This window comes from Hyperolius riggenbachi, chromosome 2 (genome assembly GCF_040937935.1).
Source record: "Hyperolius riggenbachi isolate aHypRig1 chromosome 2, aHypRig1.pri, whole genome shotgun sequence".
NCBI classification, from domain to species: Eukaryota; Metazoa; Chordata; class Amphibia; order Anura; family Hyperoliidae; genus Hyperolius; species Hyperolius riggenbachi.
The window spans coordinates 342,952,501-342,969,848 of record NC_090647.1 but is presented as its reverse complement, the minus strand read 5'-3'; the positions used below and the strand labels follow the sequence as shown (position 1 = coordinate 342,969,848).

The 17,348-nt window shown below is 44.3% G+C and overlaps 1 protein-coding gene across 1 annotated transcript in view; it reads right to left on the bottom strand.

Moving 5' to 3' along the window:
• TFEB (transcription factor EB) overlaps positions 1-16,082 on the bottom strand; it is a 109,770-nt gene extending 93,688 nt beyond the window's left edge. The window contains exon 1 of the mRNA XM_068269505.1: positions 15,947-16,082. Within this exon, the coding sequence (XP_068125606.1) occupies positions 15,947-15,998 (52 nt within the window). The 5' untranslated portion in view covers positions 15,999-16,082. The remainder of the gene's footprint in view (positions 1-15,946) is intronic.
• Between the last annotated feature and the right edge of the window lie 1,266 nt (positions 16,083-17,348).

Below are 17,348 nucleotides of genomic sequence, written 5' to 3'. Positions count from 1 at the left end.
GCCAACCTCTTCTGCCACCTGCATCGTCCGCAATTAGTCCCAGTAATTCGGCCAGTTGGGCGGAACTGCACATGCACGGCTTGGCTGCATGCGCGCCCTCTATTGTTATCCTTTAGCTGGGAGTGTTCTCCCGGCTATGGGCGGACGAACGCTCCCAGTGATGGGACGGCGACGGGCAACACGCGTGGATAGACTACGCCTGCGCCGACTGGCCAAATTACTGGGGCTAATTGCAGTCAATGCAGGCGGCAGAGGAAGGACAGCGATGGACAGATGAGCCTGAAGGGGGCTGGAGGAAGCTCCCGGTATGTACATTTTCTCTCAGGTACACTTTAGGCCCGGTTCACATTAGCGTTCCAGGTCCGGCTTCCCAGGACCCGGAAGGCTCCGTACACAGCGGATGGTGAATGGATACGTTGTTAATCAATGTATCCATTCACAATCGTGCGACCGTCCGGATCCGATCCGGGACGTTCCGGATTTTTTCCAACATGCTCAATTTTTGCCGTACGTCCCCGTGCGGCTGCGGACCTGGGCCGGATCCTGACCCGAACATGCGGCCATGCTGTGCAATGAGAAACGGATGTTTCTCATCACACTGGCAATAGGACCGGATGCATCCAACACCGGTCCTATGCCACTTGGGGGGGGCCGGACTACACGCCGGTATCCCCCATGCTTGCGGTGCCTTTTTAGCACTGCAATGTATCTAGTTCCGGCTACTTTATTGTAGCCGGAACTGATACATTCCGGATCCGCAACTTGTGGCCACCGCAGAGACCCGTACGGTCTCTTTGCGGCCCCCGGACCCGGACCGCCGGACATTTGCGGACTCGAACCGCAAGTGTAAACGGGGCCTAAAAGCGGAACTGTAAATTCCTTCAAAACAAACTGTTTCACTTACCTGGGGCTTCCCCAAGCCCTCAGCAGCCGTCCCCTCCCGCGCCAGTCCTGCACGACCTTCCGTTCTCTCGCCGCGGTGCAGCTTCGTTACCGTCGACTTACGGCAACTGCGCCTGCACGGACCGGGCTACTCGTAACTTTGTTTGCGTTCCCGCCCGCTATAACATCCTGTGCATAGCTCAGGACACTATTGTGGGCTGGAACGCGAAGAAAGCTTCGCGTAGCCCGGGTCATGCAGGCGCAGTTGCCGTCGACTTACAAGCTGCACCACGGCAGGAGAACGGAAGATCGTTCAGGACCGGCGCGGGAGAGGACGGCTGCTGGGGGCTTAGGGAAGCCCCAGGTAAGTGAAAGTTTGTTTTCAGGGAATTTACAGTTCCGCTTTAACTGACCTATTTCATAGCCAGCATATTAAATGAGTTAAAGGATACGTCTAAGGAGAATAAAAAACAAAAATCCACTTACCTGGGGCTTCTTCCAGCCCCTGGCAGCCATCCTGTGCCTTCGTCGCAGCTCCGGTGACTCCCAGTCTCCTTCGCTGTAGAAGTCGACCTCGCCAGCTTGGCTTCTTCTGCACTCCACCGTGCGGGTCACGTGGTCGCGCTGACGTCACCAGGACAGTAATGCGCAGGTGCAAAACTACTGCGCCTGCGCAGTACAGTCCTGATGATGTCCGCGCGACCACGTGACCTGCAGGTAAGTGGATTTTTGTTTTTTATTCTCCTTGGACGTATCCTTTAACAACATTTCTTTCTCAAACATACCTTCTCACACATATCAGCTTTATTTGTCTGACCCTGTTCCTTTCTTTACTCAGTGTCACAAAAGTGACATAAATTCCTCCCCACATATACTGTGAATGATGAGTTCACCTGAACTATCACAAATACAAGGCAAATTATACTCAGCGTTGCTTTTCAGTAGGAGGGCTTTTTGGTCGCTTTTAGCCCCTTCTAATTCATTGGTGGTTCTGGCTCACCATGAGCTATCTGGGTATTCTGTAGTACTGGTCCAAGCCCTATCTCATAGAGCCATTTAAATCCTTGCCATGCACTGATGTGCGAAACAAGCTGTATGAATGTTGGGTAGATGTGGCTCTGTAAAATTAATAAGCTATACAGTATATGCTTGCTATATATACCAGTGGTCCTGTGAGCCTCACTCACTTAAATCTGAATTACTGCAAATACCTTATGTTTTAAAGGGAACTGAGCACCAGTTAAAAAAATAAATAAATAAATAAAATTAACCTCCCTATAATACAGTATGCAGTTGGGAGGCTGGGGTTTAGGGGGAGGGCCATTGCTTACCTACAGGGGACTGCTCCTGTAGCCCCATCCCTGTGATGGTCACCATCCCAGCCAAAGCTAACCACACCTGCTGCAGTGCATGCTGGAAGTTGCATGCCACATTGCATGCTGGGAGCTGCACTCAAATCTATGCACTACAGCTCCTAGCATGCATTGCGGCATGCATCTCCCGGATCGCACTGCGGCCAGGAGCATATCCTATAGCGGGACTCTATGAAGTGCACCCAGCTGCGAAGCTGATGGCGGCCATCACAGGGACGGGAGTTATATGAGCAGTGCCACGTAGGTAAGCAATGGCGCTCCCCCTAACCCCAAGCTTTCCAATAGCATAATGTGTTACGAACCTCCATTATGGGAAGGTTCATTTTACATTATTTATTTATTTTTTACTGGTGCTCAGTTCCTTTTAAAAAGGCAAATTATACTGAGTGTTGCTTTTTAGTAGAAGGGCTTTTTGGACTCTTTTAGCCCCTTATACTGTCCTGGTGGTTTTGGGTCACCATAAGCTATTTGGGTATACTCTGAACCAAACTCATAGTATGTATGCTTCCGATTATATTTTAAGGAGTCAACTGTTAAAATCAGGAAGAACTCCCAAGTGGTACTGCATGATTGAGAACTGCGAACCGCACGAGCCTCCGAAAGCAAGCTCTTCTTCACAACCACTTTCTTTCACTACGCAGGCTTCAAACTGCACCTGCACAATGAAAAAACAGGCTCTTGCTTTCACTGGGCTCACGCTGTTCATAACTACTCTGTGTTGCTCAAAGGAACATCCCAGCAGCTGGACCTTCCCTCCCTGTATGGAGGTAGTGCACAGAGTATAGACGGGAAATCCATCGCCTGGAACCATGAGTAGGCGAGTTAGTGCGCGCTGCCTTTATTCCTCCCCGCATCGATCTGTAATGCTGCGGGGAGGAGGGGATGCTGCGGGGAAACAGTGTTGCCATAGGAACACCCTCTGAGTTGCCGGCAGTGCGGGGTGGTGGGGGGTGCCCACAGCAGTGTAGAGGCGCACACAGATGTGGCAGAGGAGCGCACAGAAGCGGCTGCAATGTGGGGAGGGGACGGACAGTGGCACGCTAAAAGACGGGCAATCAGAGAGGACCAGACGTGTGAGTGAAAGAGACTTCAGCCAATCAGGCTGAATAAGCTGTAACTGAGGAGAAGGGGAGGAGATTAAAGGGAAAAAAGCCCCCAACATGCACTGCAACTTCTCTTTTGCGGCTGATGTACGAAATTAGAGCAGGGGACCTAGGGACTGATTATTTACCTGGGAAAGAAAAGTAAGATTGATTCTGAAGTTTTGCATTGCCTGTTTAGCATAATTTTTACTTGTTGAAACGCAGGCGCAGTAGAGATTTTCTCGTACTGAGCCTGTGAAGGATGCTCCCAGGGTCGGGAGCATGACCGTGGATGCACGCAGCCCTCGACTTGTAGGTCGACGAAACCGAAACTACGCCGCAGTGGAAGAACAGAGGATCATTGAAGACCAGCGCAGGACAGGATGGCTGCAGGGGGCTGGCAGAAGCCCCAGGTAAGTGAAACCCTCTTTTTTTTAATACATCTTCAGGTCCGTTTTGAGGCTGGGTTCACATATGACATAGCATGAAAAAGGAGCATTTTATGCAGGTGCGTGTGCGATTTTGTAATGCGTTTTTACTGCGTTTGCGTTTTTTTAAAGCAGATGGGTTTTTCATGCGTTTAATGCGTTTGCGGTTTGAATATATAAAACGCATTTGCGCTTTCTATGCGTTATTATATTTACGAAAATCACTAGGAAGACAACAGGAAGCGGAAACACATCAGAAATCTTTAGTAAAAAAAAAAAAAAAAAAAAAATGCATGAAAAACGCATTAAAACCCTATGCATATGTGTCACCATAGGCTTTCATTATGTGCGTTTTGGCACACATCCTGCATAATATGCAACAAAACCAGCGCTTGCTAAACACATTCTGTAAATCGCAGTTCAACGCATCTTTTTCTGTGTCCCATTGACTAACATTGCTGCATAAAAGGCAGCGTTTTACGCAACACTAGCATTTCTGCTATGTGTGCACCCAGCCTAACTGTCCCTCATTGGGGATCACAATCTCTCTACTATAGTCATATGTCTATATACAGTGGGATGCAAAAGTTTTGGCAACGGTGTTAATCGCCATGATTTTCCTGTGTAAATCGTTGGTTGTTATGATGAAAGATGTCAGTTAAATATATCATATAGGAGACACACGCAGTGATATTTGAGAAGTGAAATTAAGTTTATTGGATTTACAGAAAGTGCGTAATAACTGTCAAATAAAATTAGGCAGGTGCATAAATTTGGGCACTGTTGTCATTGTATTGATTCCAAAACCTTTAGGACTAATTATTGGAACTCAAATTGGCTTGGTAAGCTCAGTGACCCCTGACCTACATACACAGGTGAATCCAATTATGAGAAAGAGAATTTAAAGAGACACTGAAGCGAAAAAAATATATACGATATAATGAATTGGTTGTGTACTATAAATAATTACTAGAAAATTAGCAGCAAAGAAAATATTTTCATATTTTTATTTTCAGGTATATAGTGTTTTTCTAACATTGCATCATTCTCTAATATGTGCAGATTACACAACACTCACCATTCAAAATGATTCTTTCAGAGCAGTCTGTGAACTAATGACCTCTCCTCTGCCAGAGAAAAAGACATTTGTTTACTTACAGATGAGATAATAAAAGTCAGAAAACAGCCCTCTCCACGACTTAGAAAGTCGTAGAGATTAATGGCTTTTTTGAATAGAGATAACAACTGGAGTTTCTTAACTCTTCCTGTACTGGAAACAATTAGACTGATGTATCTGATCTTAATGTTTGATTTCTTAGCTGTACTACACATACAAATCATAATATCATATTTTTTTTCCGCTTCAGTGTCTCTTTAAAGAGAATCTGTATTGTTAAAAATCGCACAAAAGTAAACATACCAGTGCGTTAGGGGACATCTATTACCCTCTGTCACAATTTCGCCGCTCCTCGCCGCATTAAAAGTGGTTAAAAACAGTTTTTAAAAGTTTGTTTATAAACAAACAAAATGGCCACCAAAACAGGAAGTAGGTTGATGTACAGTATGTCCACACATAGAAAATACATTCATACACAAGCAGGCTGTATACACCCTTCCTTTTGAATCTCAAGAGATCATTTGTGTGTTTCTTTCCCCCTGCAGCTATCTTCCACTGAAGTGTCAGGCTGTTTCTTCCTGCAGAGTGCAGACAGCTGTGCCTGTATGTAATTCCTCAGTATGTGAAAGCCCAGCCAGCTCAGAGGAGGATTTATCCAGCTTGTAAAAGATAAGAGAGCAGAGAGAAGCTGCACTAATCTAAATAATACACAGGCAGTGTGCAGAGAGGGGCCTGGAGGGGGAAGATGCATCACAGAACCACAACACTGAAGAACTTGGCAGCCTTCCAGACACAGGCTGACAAGTCTGACAAGAGAGAGATAAGTTGATTTATTACAGAGATGGTGATAGTAGAATGTGCTGCAGTAAGCCAGAACACATTAGAATAGCTTTTGGAACTTGTAGGATGATAAAAAACAGGATGCAATTTTTGTTACGGAGTCTCTTTAAGGGGGTCAATTGTAAGTGTTCCTCCTCTTTTAATTTTCTCTGAAGAGTAGCAACATGGGGGGGTCTCAAAACAACTCTCAAATGGCCTGAAGACAAAGATTGGTCACCATCGTGGTTTAGGGGAAGGATACAGAAAGCTGTCTCAGAGATTTCAGCAGCCATGTTCTGTTTGTCACATTGTCACAGGCTGAGGACTGGAGATGCTATCGGCTTGCCTGTGTGTAAATTCAGTCCCCTCTCCTCCTCCCCCCTCCCCTTTGCCTCTGAAAACAATGGCTAGTAACTTCCTCCACCTCCTCCTTCTGCCCAGACTGAGCTCCCATAAGCCCTTGCTACACTGCCAAGGCACTGTGAAAAGCTGTGGGCGAGGCTTGCTTAGTTTATAGGGAATTACAGTATTAAAACAAAACAAAAAAAGTATTTGGCTTGAGGAATGCCCTATAAACTATATGAAAGGAACACAATTATGCAATGAGTAAAAGTTTATCTCGGATCCACTTTAAGGCTCGAATTATCAGACCAAGAAAAATCTCGGATAAACAGAAGCGACGAATGGTGAGAACAGTCAGAGTCAACCCACAGACCAGCACCAAAGACCTACAACATCATCTTGCTGCAGATGGAGTCACTGTGCATCGTTCAACCATTTGGCGCACTTTACACAAGAAGATGCTGTAAGCAAAGGAAGCCTTTTCTCCGCTTTCAGCACTAACAGAGCCGCTTGAGGTATGCTAAAGCACATTTGGACAATCCAGCTTCATTTTGGAATAGGGTACTGTGGACTGATGAAACTAAAATTGAGTTATTTGGGCATAACAAGGGGCATTATGCATGGAGGAAAAACACAGCATTTCAAGGACAAAACCTGCTACCTACAGTAAAATATAGTGGTGGTTCCATCATGCTGTGGGGCTGTGTGGCCAGTGCAGGGACTGGGAATCTTGTCAAAGTTGAGGGACGCATGGATTCCACTCAGTATCAGCAGATTCTGGAGACCAATGTCCAGGAATCAATGACAAAGCTTAAGCTGCGCCAAGGCTGGATCTTCCAACAAGACAACAACCCTAAACACTGCTCAAAATCCACTAAAGCATTCATGCAGAGGGACAAGTACAATGTTCTGGAATGACCATCTCAGTTCCCAGACCTGAATATAATTGAAAATCTGAGGTGTGAGTTAAAGAGAGCTGTCCATGCTCGGAGGCCATCAAACCTGAATGAACTAGAGATGTTTTGTAAAGAGGAATGGTCCAAAATACCTTCAACCAGAATCCAGACTCTCATTGAACCTACAGGAAGCGTTTAGAGGCTATAATTTCTGCAAAAGGAGGATCTGCTAAATATTGATTTCATTTCTTTTTTAAATTTTTCCAAATTTATGCACCTGCCTAATTTTGTTTAAACAGTTATTGCACGCTTTCTGTAAATCCAATAAACTTCATTTTACTTCTCAAATATCACTGTGTGTGTCTCCTATATGATATACTTAACTGACATCTTTTATCATAACAACCAACGATTTATACAGGAAAATCATAACGATTAACACCGTTGCCCAAATTTTCGCATTCCACTGTATGTATTGTGTAGTGTATGTATCATAGTCTAGGGCCAATTTAGGGTGAAGCCAACTAACTTATCAGTATGTTTTTGGGATGTGGGAGAAAACCCACACAGACACAGGGTAAACATACAAACTCCATGCAGTTACATAAAAACTGAGAAGTACTTCAACAATCCACACTTACGTTCAATGTAGCCATGGAAAGCATTAGGGAAAAATAAAACTGACATAGCAACTGCACTGAATGTTTGACTACGATATTAGTTCAGTTTGGTAGTTTTCCCTTTTGTGCGTTAATTTATCATAAGGGGATATGGTCATGCTGCCTGAAAGGACCAAGAAATAGTAGAGATATTACACAGGGGCGTAACCATAGACCCTGCAAGTGATGCAGCCACAGGAAGGCCCAGAAGCAGCAGGGGGCTTGTGTGGGTAGAAGTTTCTTTTCCATTTCCTGAGAGACTGACAACTAAGGGCACGGAGAGAAAAAAAAAACTTTCTGCTCTCTGCACAATTGTTCTAATGACTGCGTCTGCTCAGCCACTGATAAGGAATCATACAAAGTTTTGCAGATAAAGAATTGTAGACAGTCCCTATTCAGTGTGCAAAAGGGTCTTGCGTACAATTCCCAGCCCCCAGCCTCTTTACCCCCTCCCCAAATGTTGTGTACTGTACTGATGCTGGAGGAGTCTGCAGAGCCAGTTCTGCTCCATTAGAGATGGACAGCGTGAGTGTAATAAGCTGAGGCTGGGAGCACACTTGTCTGTCAGTTTTCTGTATGTGTTTTCTGCACACCATGGGCTTGATTCAGTAAACCGTGATAATTCAAATATCACACCTTATCAAAGATATCACACCTTATGAAAAGATATCACACCTTATCAAAGTTAACACGCCTTATCAGAGTAGCATAGTGAGCGCTACGAACCCGCAGGGGCTCATGGCAGGATGAGTGCCATTGCGAATTAGCAGGCATACATTCGTAGTGCTCGCTATGCTACTCTGATAAGGTGTGGTAACTTTGATAAGGTGTGATATTTGAGTTATCACAGTTTAGTGAATCAAGCCTTATGTTTGTTTGTATGTGTGAAACATGCACGTTTTATCACAGAAGCTAATGTAATTCAGAGAAAATGCGTGCAGTGCATCACTGCTGTCTGTTTTGATCTGCATGGGAAAAAAACATTTAGGGCTCGTTTCCACTATAGCGAATCCGCATGCGGGCACTGCATGCGGATTCGCATACTTAATGTTAGTGGATGGGGCTGTTTCCACGTGTGCGGCGGCGTTTTTCGGTGCGGGGAAAATCTGCACGACAGGGTCGTGCAGATTCGCGTGCGGCAGGAATGCGGGCGAATCGCCGCTAATGTATTCAATAGGGAAATCGCATGCAGCTTTGTCATGCGGATTTCCCCGCGATTTCGCATGAAAGCCAATGGAACTTAACACAGGCAGTGACATGGTTAAATTCGCATGGCTCCTTGCCATGCGAAATCGCGGGTAAATCTGCATGCGGAAACGCAGCCGCATGCGATTTCTTCAGCGGTGGAATCCAGGCGATTCCGCACCGCTACAGTGGAAACGAGCCCTCAAGTGGGCACTAGCCCACTGAATAACATTGGTTCTCAGTTTATCTGTGCAGAAAGCAAGGGGGAGGGGTGCGCATCCAAAGTTCTGCAGGAGGGAACAAGTAATTTCTAGTTACACCCTTGGCCTTGGTATCACATGTAGCATCTGCTATCTAATACATGAAAGATAGAAAATCAAATGTTGCACCACGATGCATAATCACAAAAAGTCCTTTATTAATAAATTATAATAAAGGTAAATATAGAATCGGGCAACTTTATGTTTACCTTTATTCTATATGTACAACTGGATTTATTGTTATATGCAAATTGATTCATTAACACCACACACACACACACCACCACCACCACCACCACCACCACCTGTTTTTAATCTGTTTCAAGTGTCCCATACTTTACTAATAAAGGAATTTTTGTGATTATACATCCTGGTGCGACATTTGGTTTTCTGTCCCTCATCTATTAGATGTCCATTCGCCAGTTGCACAGAGTGTATTTATTTGATTTATTCACCTTATGGAATATTAGTGGTGCATAACCAAAACTATTGATTGCAGTGTAGCGTCTGCCAGACACAGTGCTGATCAAACGTCAAGCAAGAACGTCATCAAAGAAATGTGTTGCAATTTTTATCTAGGCTTTCCCTGGCATTCTCTCAGTGACAGGAATGACAGGGAAAATATTTGGCCACACTTTCCCAAACTTCTCTCATTTCTGAGAAAAGCCTAGACTTTGTGCACTGGGATGTCTTATAAACCATGTGGCCAGGATTATAACATGTTTTCTCTCTCACTCTCTAATTGTGCCCATTAACGGTACAATCTGCCAAACAATCGACTGTCCGATCAGATTGGGTAGTGTTGGAGGTGCTAATCGACAATGAAATATCAATGTATCGATTGTTGAGTGATCTGTTTTTCAGATTGATCCCAGTGATTTTGCTCCCCATTTGTGGGCCAGAATGAGATTGTATAGTTATTAAGAACCTTTCCCAATCGTAGACGATAAATTCCACAGCAACAAACCTCAAAAAACTAGGGTATCGCAGCTCCAAGAGTCACCTCACTCTCAATTAAATACAATCCAGATACAAGGCTGCGCTTCTATATCGTCCTTACTACACAGTATGGAGATGTCCCTAAAAAAATAAAGGATAAAAAAGCGCACGTACTGCCCAGTACTGCATATAATACCAACAGCTGACATCTGGTGCTGCACTCCAGGGGATGTGCCACCACCTATGGATTTTCACAGGGAAACTATCCCCTCACGTGAGTCAGTGCACTCACCGACACGTCACTTGCTTCTCGCGTATCACTGATTTAATCTGTGCATCACTCCAGGCAGCTCCACAGTTCTCATGGATAGCTTTATTAAAACAGACATCAACACAGGAGCTTGTGACAGACCTCTATATGCCCTGGCCGTGGCACACAGGGCAGTGCTTCCGCACAGATTCTGCCTGGATGTTCCCGTAGCGTCAGCTACTGGGCACTATGTGCGCATTTTTATCCTTTTTTAGGGACATCTCCATACTGTCAGTAGTAAGGACAATATAGAAGTGCAGCCTTGTTTCTGGATTGTATTAACAACCTTTAACGCGACACTTATGTCAGGAATAAAAAAAAATCAGTTTTACTTTCCTGGGGCTTCTACCAGCCCCCTCCAGCTGTCCCATGCCCTCGCAGTCACTCATGGAGCCTCCAGTCCCCGCCGCCAGCTAGTTTTGTTTTCGCCGACTGGCCCTGAGAGGGAGTCGGCGGGCTTTCTGCGCCTGCGCAGGCCTGGCCACAAGTATCCTTCTTCATGTTCCTGTCCTCAATAGCATCCTGCACAGACGCAGGACACTTTTGCTGTCAGCGAAAATGAAACTAGCTGGCGGCAGGTGGACCGCAGGCTCCGTGAGTGACTGCGAGGGCACAGGATGGCTGCAGGGGGCTGGTAGAAGCCCCGGGAAAGTAAAACTATTTTTTTTTTATTCCTGACTTAAGTGTCCCTTTAAGAGACCTTGAGCAGAAGCCATGGGTATGCATATAAGCATACCCACAGCTATTTAGTGAAGAGGGGACACTCACCGGCCCCTTCAGTAAGAATTCCTGCTCCCGGATGGCTGCTAAAAAGTACATTGAAACAAGCGACTCTGAACTAAAGTCGCGCTGTGCTCCAGAACAGGAAACCTGCGGGTCCTCTCCGCGCATGCGCAGGCTTCCTGACTTCTTCCCCATCCCTCTGCCGCGTGTCTTTATGTGGTTCACGCGCAGAGGGGAGGAAGAAACCAGGAAGCCTGAGCATGCTCAGAGAGGACATGCAGGCTTCCTGTTCCATAGCACAGCGAGACTTTGCTTCAGTGTCGCTTGTTGCCATGTAATTTATACCGGCCATCTGGGAGAAGCAGCGCTTACTGAAGGGGCTGGGGAGTGTCCCCTCTTTACTAAATAGCTGTGGGTATGCTTAGATGCATACCCATGGCTTCTGCTCAGGGTCCCTTTAAAGCTGGCCATACATCATGCTTAAAAATCTTTTTAATTCAAGACTCGCAATCAATTTTTCTGACTGATCAACAACCTGACCAATGTGCCACACACATTTGTTCAATTTTTCCTTAATTATGATAAAAATGATTGGAAACTCAGAAAACAATTGCTTGGGTCTGTACATCAAGAAATTGTCAATCTACCACACACCATTCAATTTTCATATAAATTGATCAGAAAAATCCAACACGCCCGATTTTTTTTTAATCAATTAAAAACAGGAAATTCGATCAATTGAATATGACATTTTTTTACATTTTTCAGTACAACTGATCGTATTTATCGAGTTGGTGTAAAATTGGATATTTTAATTGTATGGTGTGTGGCCACCTTTAGGCCTGTAACTATCGCCTCCTTTGCAAGCATCAACACAGCTTTATGTGCATATGGTGTACATGATTGCGCCCTTATGGGAATAGTTTTAACGCAGTATCCATATTAGAGCAGCTTCAGGATATGTGCTCTAAGTCTTTAAATAGATTGATGCATAGTATGCGTTATACATGTTACAGGACACAAACTAATCCAGAGGCGCTTCTATGTTGGCGTACAGTATGCGACTACATAGAATCATGCATGTTTTTGTAATCTAACACCTCTGACTTTTAATTAGCTGTAGAGGCAGTAGCTGTATCCTGAATTGACTGTGTTGTGTGGTTTGTGTGCAGCGAGTCTCCGTGTGAGTGTGCAAGCGGTTAATTACCTTTGTTAGGCACGATAGGGAAACATTGGTGTTTTAACATTTGTATTAACATAAGTGTGAACCTGGACATAACCAAACACGTATATTCCATTATCTAAATACACAAAGCACAAACCTTAGCTAGAATTATTTTTTACAAAATGGTAAAAATGGCATTGTCAACCAAATCATGACATTTTATTAGTAAATCTTTTTAAGAAAGTCAGGCCTCATTTACACTATAAAACGCTAATGGCCCTGCTTTCAGTGCGCAATGCATGCCATCTGCATCTGTTGCGCTGCTGATCCCTTTCACTACAGTGAATGGGTCAGCTCTGGTTATTTGCCAAAAGTCTATGCAGCAGTGTCAGACTGTACAGTCTATGCATTTCTGATGTTGTTACACATTGCACAGTATACGCATTGCTGAAATGACAGGGCAACATCTATAGTGTGAATGAGGCCTTATGTGTCCCTGTAACACAGAAATATTAACAAAGAGGAGGAGGGGGGAGCGCAATCATCTAAGCTATGTTGCAATATCTGGCATAGTGATTTCACAACACTGAGTTTTGCAAATGTTCTTCACATCTCTTACAAACAAATCTCAAATGGTCCCTTTCATGCTAAACAACACAAATACGATGGCAAAAGACACTTGAAACAAATCCAACTGTAATTATCTTTAAACAGGAAGGTCAGTATTAAAGGACCATTATCGCAAAAAAAAATTGTAAAATTTAAAATACAAGTGTATGTATATATTTAAGAGATACATGTGTTCCAGAGTAAAATGCACTATAAGGCTGCTTACACACTAAGACGTTACAGGCGCACGTTAGTGCAGCCTGTAACACTCCCCCAATGCACAGCAATGTAACACAAGTGGGCTGTTCACACTGCCCACGTTGCGTTACATGTAACGCTGCACGTTCTTCCGAAAGTGCAGTATACTATAGCGTTACAGCGGCTTAAGCCGCGTTAGACTGTTTGCACATGCTCAGTCATGTTGGGGAGGAGCGGAGAGCGGCCAGGCACATGGCTAATTAATATTCACTGTACGTTGTGACGTGCAGTGTTTACTTCCTGGTGCGGCCGCTCTGTGCGGCGATTGGCCGGCGGGACCACGTGATGCCGCATGCACCCAAGAGTACGCATCACGGACACCAGAGTGAGCTGCACAACGCGGCTCACTCTGACGTCCACATCGAAGAGAACCAGGCCTTGCGTTAGGTGCACGTTATGCGACCTTAACGTAGCACCTAACGCAACGTCTTGGTGTGCAAGTAGCCTAAATGTCATGTAGATATTTCTTACAGTAGGTAGCATTAATTTGGTAGTTCTGATAGGCTTTGGACTAGTCCAAATCCTCATGGGGGACTCACACATGTCCAGTGGAATGAAGCACTCACACCCAGGTTCTAATAATCTAGTCATACCCAGAGTCCACTTGGAAACTTTTGGTCCCAGAGCCTTCTGTCATGCTGCCCCTACGTTTTGGAACTCCTTACCTCAACAGATCAGGACAGCTCCATCCCTGGACGTGTTTAAATCCAGACTGAAAACCCACCTGTTCAGTTTGGCATTTGCAGAAATATAACTTTGTTGTGTGAATACTTCATCCTACTAATTACTGAATCTGAGAGAGCCTAAGCGCTTTGAGTCCTATGGGAGAAAAGCGCTATAGAAATGTTATTGTATTGTATTGTATTGTCTTTCCATCAAGCACAGCACTTCCTTTTACTGGGCAAGCACGGTTCAGAACTGTAAATCAAAACTAAAATGGTGGAGGAGCACACTTTTCATGACCTGTATGCTTGCTTATATGCTTATATACGGCATTCTAGGGGTTGAAACCAGAATTTATTGACATCGGGCTCTATTCACAATCACACATGCGGTAAGTGATTTATTACCAATATATTACCGCCAGTGATCATTTCCGCATTTTTTCCACATTCACTAAAAATGTTCCCCTTTTTTCTGTAAAAACATTGCGTAATCATGCGTAACAACATGCGCAATCAGATAGTAAACATGCGGAAACAGCGCTCAAGGCTCCAGCATGTAAGTCAATGGGAAGCAAAATATATCACCAAGTACTTGTAGGTGATATAAAATCGGTAGTTAAGTCAGAAATAATGCACCCCTTTGTCCTTGTGAATTTAAATTTTTTTGTGAAAAATTACCGACTTTTGCTGACATTTTTTCCACATTATTTGCAAACTTTTACTGCACTTTTTACGCATGCGGGAAAAACATGCATAAGATTGTAACATTTTGTGAATGTCAAGATGGTCTTATTTCAATCAGTAATTTACCGCTATTGCATTTCTGCACCTGGAAAATGATTGTGGATGAAGTCTAAGGTGTGGAGACATCTCCTATGAGAAAACTCATAAGAAAGGTTTATAGAATCAGTAACTGAATCAGTAACTGTGAGGAAAAACAATTCCATGTTAGGCACCTAAGTAGAGGGAAGTCTCTGGATAATCCAGTGATAATTCCCCTCAAACACATTGATCCAGTGCTGGGACCATCTGAACATCTTCAACAACAGCTTGCCGAATATGTTCTTGCAGCTGTACTGTATGGAAGGGGAGGGGGGAGGCACTAGACTACCAGGGATGGGTATTAGGGGCCACTAGACCACCAGGGAAGAAGAAAGGAGGCCACCAGACCACCAAGGAAAGGTGTGAGGGACCACTAACTATCAGTGAGGAATATGGGTGCTACTAGCCCTTCAGGGGGGCATATGGTGGCCACTAGACTACCAGAGAAGCATTTGTAGAGATGAACAAAGAAACATATGGGAACCAGTAGACTACCAGGGAACCGTATAGGGACCACTAAACCACCAGGGAAGTGTATAGGGGACCACTAGACCACCAAGAACCTCATGGGGGACCACTATACCACCAGAGAAACATATGGGGGACCACTAAACCACCAGGGATGTCTGTATAATGGAGGGGAACAGGTCAAATGGGGAAATGTAATGGGCAAACCATAGTGATGAGGATGCAATGAAAACTATTACAATAAAGTTTACGGTTTAGCCACATCCATTTTAACCACACCCACTTTTAAGACCGCACCCACCTTAATTTCTAAGTCAAATATCATCTCCGTTACGTTTTGTGAGAAATGGGAGAAATAACCAAATAAAATGTGTGGTTTTTAAACTACAGTAGCACTTTCTATTTCAAAACCTATAGGTAAAAACTGAGAAATAATTTATTTTTTCAGGGTTTTTTTTCTACTTTTTTTGCATTAAAAAAGCATGAAAAAATAATTTTACTGGGAGAAAATGTTTGCCAAAGAAAGACTAGTGTGTCCCCCCCCAAAAAAACTATATACATGCCACTTAGTAGTTTAAAGCAGTGATAAAGTTATAGCTGACTGCCTAGGGACATAGATAGCTAAGCTGTCAAAACTGCTCTGCTCAGGGGTTTTCTATGTCGGCACTGACATGGTTAACATCAGGGCTGTGCTTATTGTCACTTGCTCTTACTTGCAGCTGGTGGCTTCACAAGTAGCTTAGCAAGTGCCTTTGTTACTGTGTACACGCTTCCCTATCTGCCCTGCGCTATACGGACGAGTCAAGGAGAATGACATTGTAGTAAAGGATTAGTGAGGTAGGGTGACCACCTCTATAGAGTGTCACAGCAACTGGAGTACACGCCATATCAAAAACAAAAACAAAAAACACATGAAGCAATAGTTATGAAGGTGTATCACTTACTTATCCAATCTGGGATAATTATCATCAGCTGAATATCGAGAAATCTGATCATAAAAATAAAAAACACTTTGCAGACATCTCCATCTTGACTTCTCTTTTCTGAAGCCGAAAATTACCTCACTTCCTCCCTTATCTTTTTTTTCTTCTTTACAGTACAGATCACTAACTTTGCCCGCCCACCTCCCCGGGTCAACAATCCCTCCCACTGTGTTCACGTTGCCTAGGTAACAGGCACGCCTCGCTGACAGGAGCATACGAGCTTGTGCTATATTACCAGTGAGTGAGAACAAGCTACTGATAGAATCTTTCAGCAGTAGCCACGGTGGCTCTGCTTGTAACACTCCTTCCTCCATGCAGCGACTGTTTAAAGCTATGTACACACGTGAGGCCTCTTTTCCACGGGCAGTTGATAGGCAGTGAAATGCCTCTCAAACTCTCACAACTGCTCACTGCTGCCTGGTTACTGCTTGCTGAGCACACAGTACTTTCCATGGAAAAAAGGCCTTAAATAAATGTCACTTGAAACATCTGACGAACAACACATTTCACCGATAATCTTTGTAAAAACTGTAGCTTAATAATGAAGAGCGATCGATATTGGTTATTCAACCCAATCCGACTGGTGGATCAATTTAGATGACTATTGGGCATATATTATGCAGTCAGTTAGTGTGTCAAGTCATTCAAATTACAGTACATTATTCCAGAGAATGTGCACGTCATGTGAAATGCCACATTCCCTTGCGTGCGCATATGGCGAGCGACATAATCATCATTTGAAATAACGGTTTATGTGAAAAAAATCCCTGGAACTACTTGTTTCTTTTTTTCTGGGAAATGTTTGAGAGACGTTGCTCGTTTGTGTGTGCTGATCTAAAGTGTATACGGATCTTAATTACATCTTATCAGCAGACAGCCTCTGCCTCCATCACTGATAAAGGCAAAAGTAAAGCTATGTACACACGCTAGATAAAAGGCGTTTGAGGCTACTCTCACACTCACTGCGTTTCGTAGCATTGATTGCAGTATTCTCCCCCGCCGCAGCTCGTCATGAGGACATTGTAAGTCTATGGAAACTTACACACTATGGCAATGCATTGCGGTGCGGTGGAAGTAGCGAAATCGATGCAAGCCTGCCGCAAACTCTGCAGGGCATTAGTTTGTGATCCATGCCTACCGCACGGATTATGCAGCAATTCAAGTTCTATGGCGATCAGGGCCGGTTTAAGCAACAATGGGGCCCCAGGGCAAAATAAACCTGGGGGGCCCCCCAACATATACCCCGGAACAAAAATCTGCATTAGGGGACCTTTTTTGCAGCTGGTATAGTCAGGGTGTGAAGTCCCAATCGGTCGAAGCTCCACATTCTGGCTATCCCAGCCTGCATGGGGGACAAGGGGTT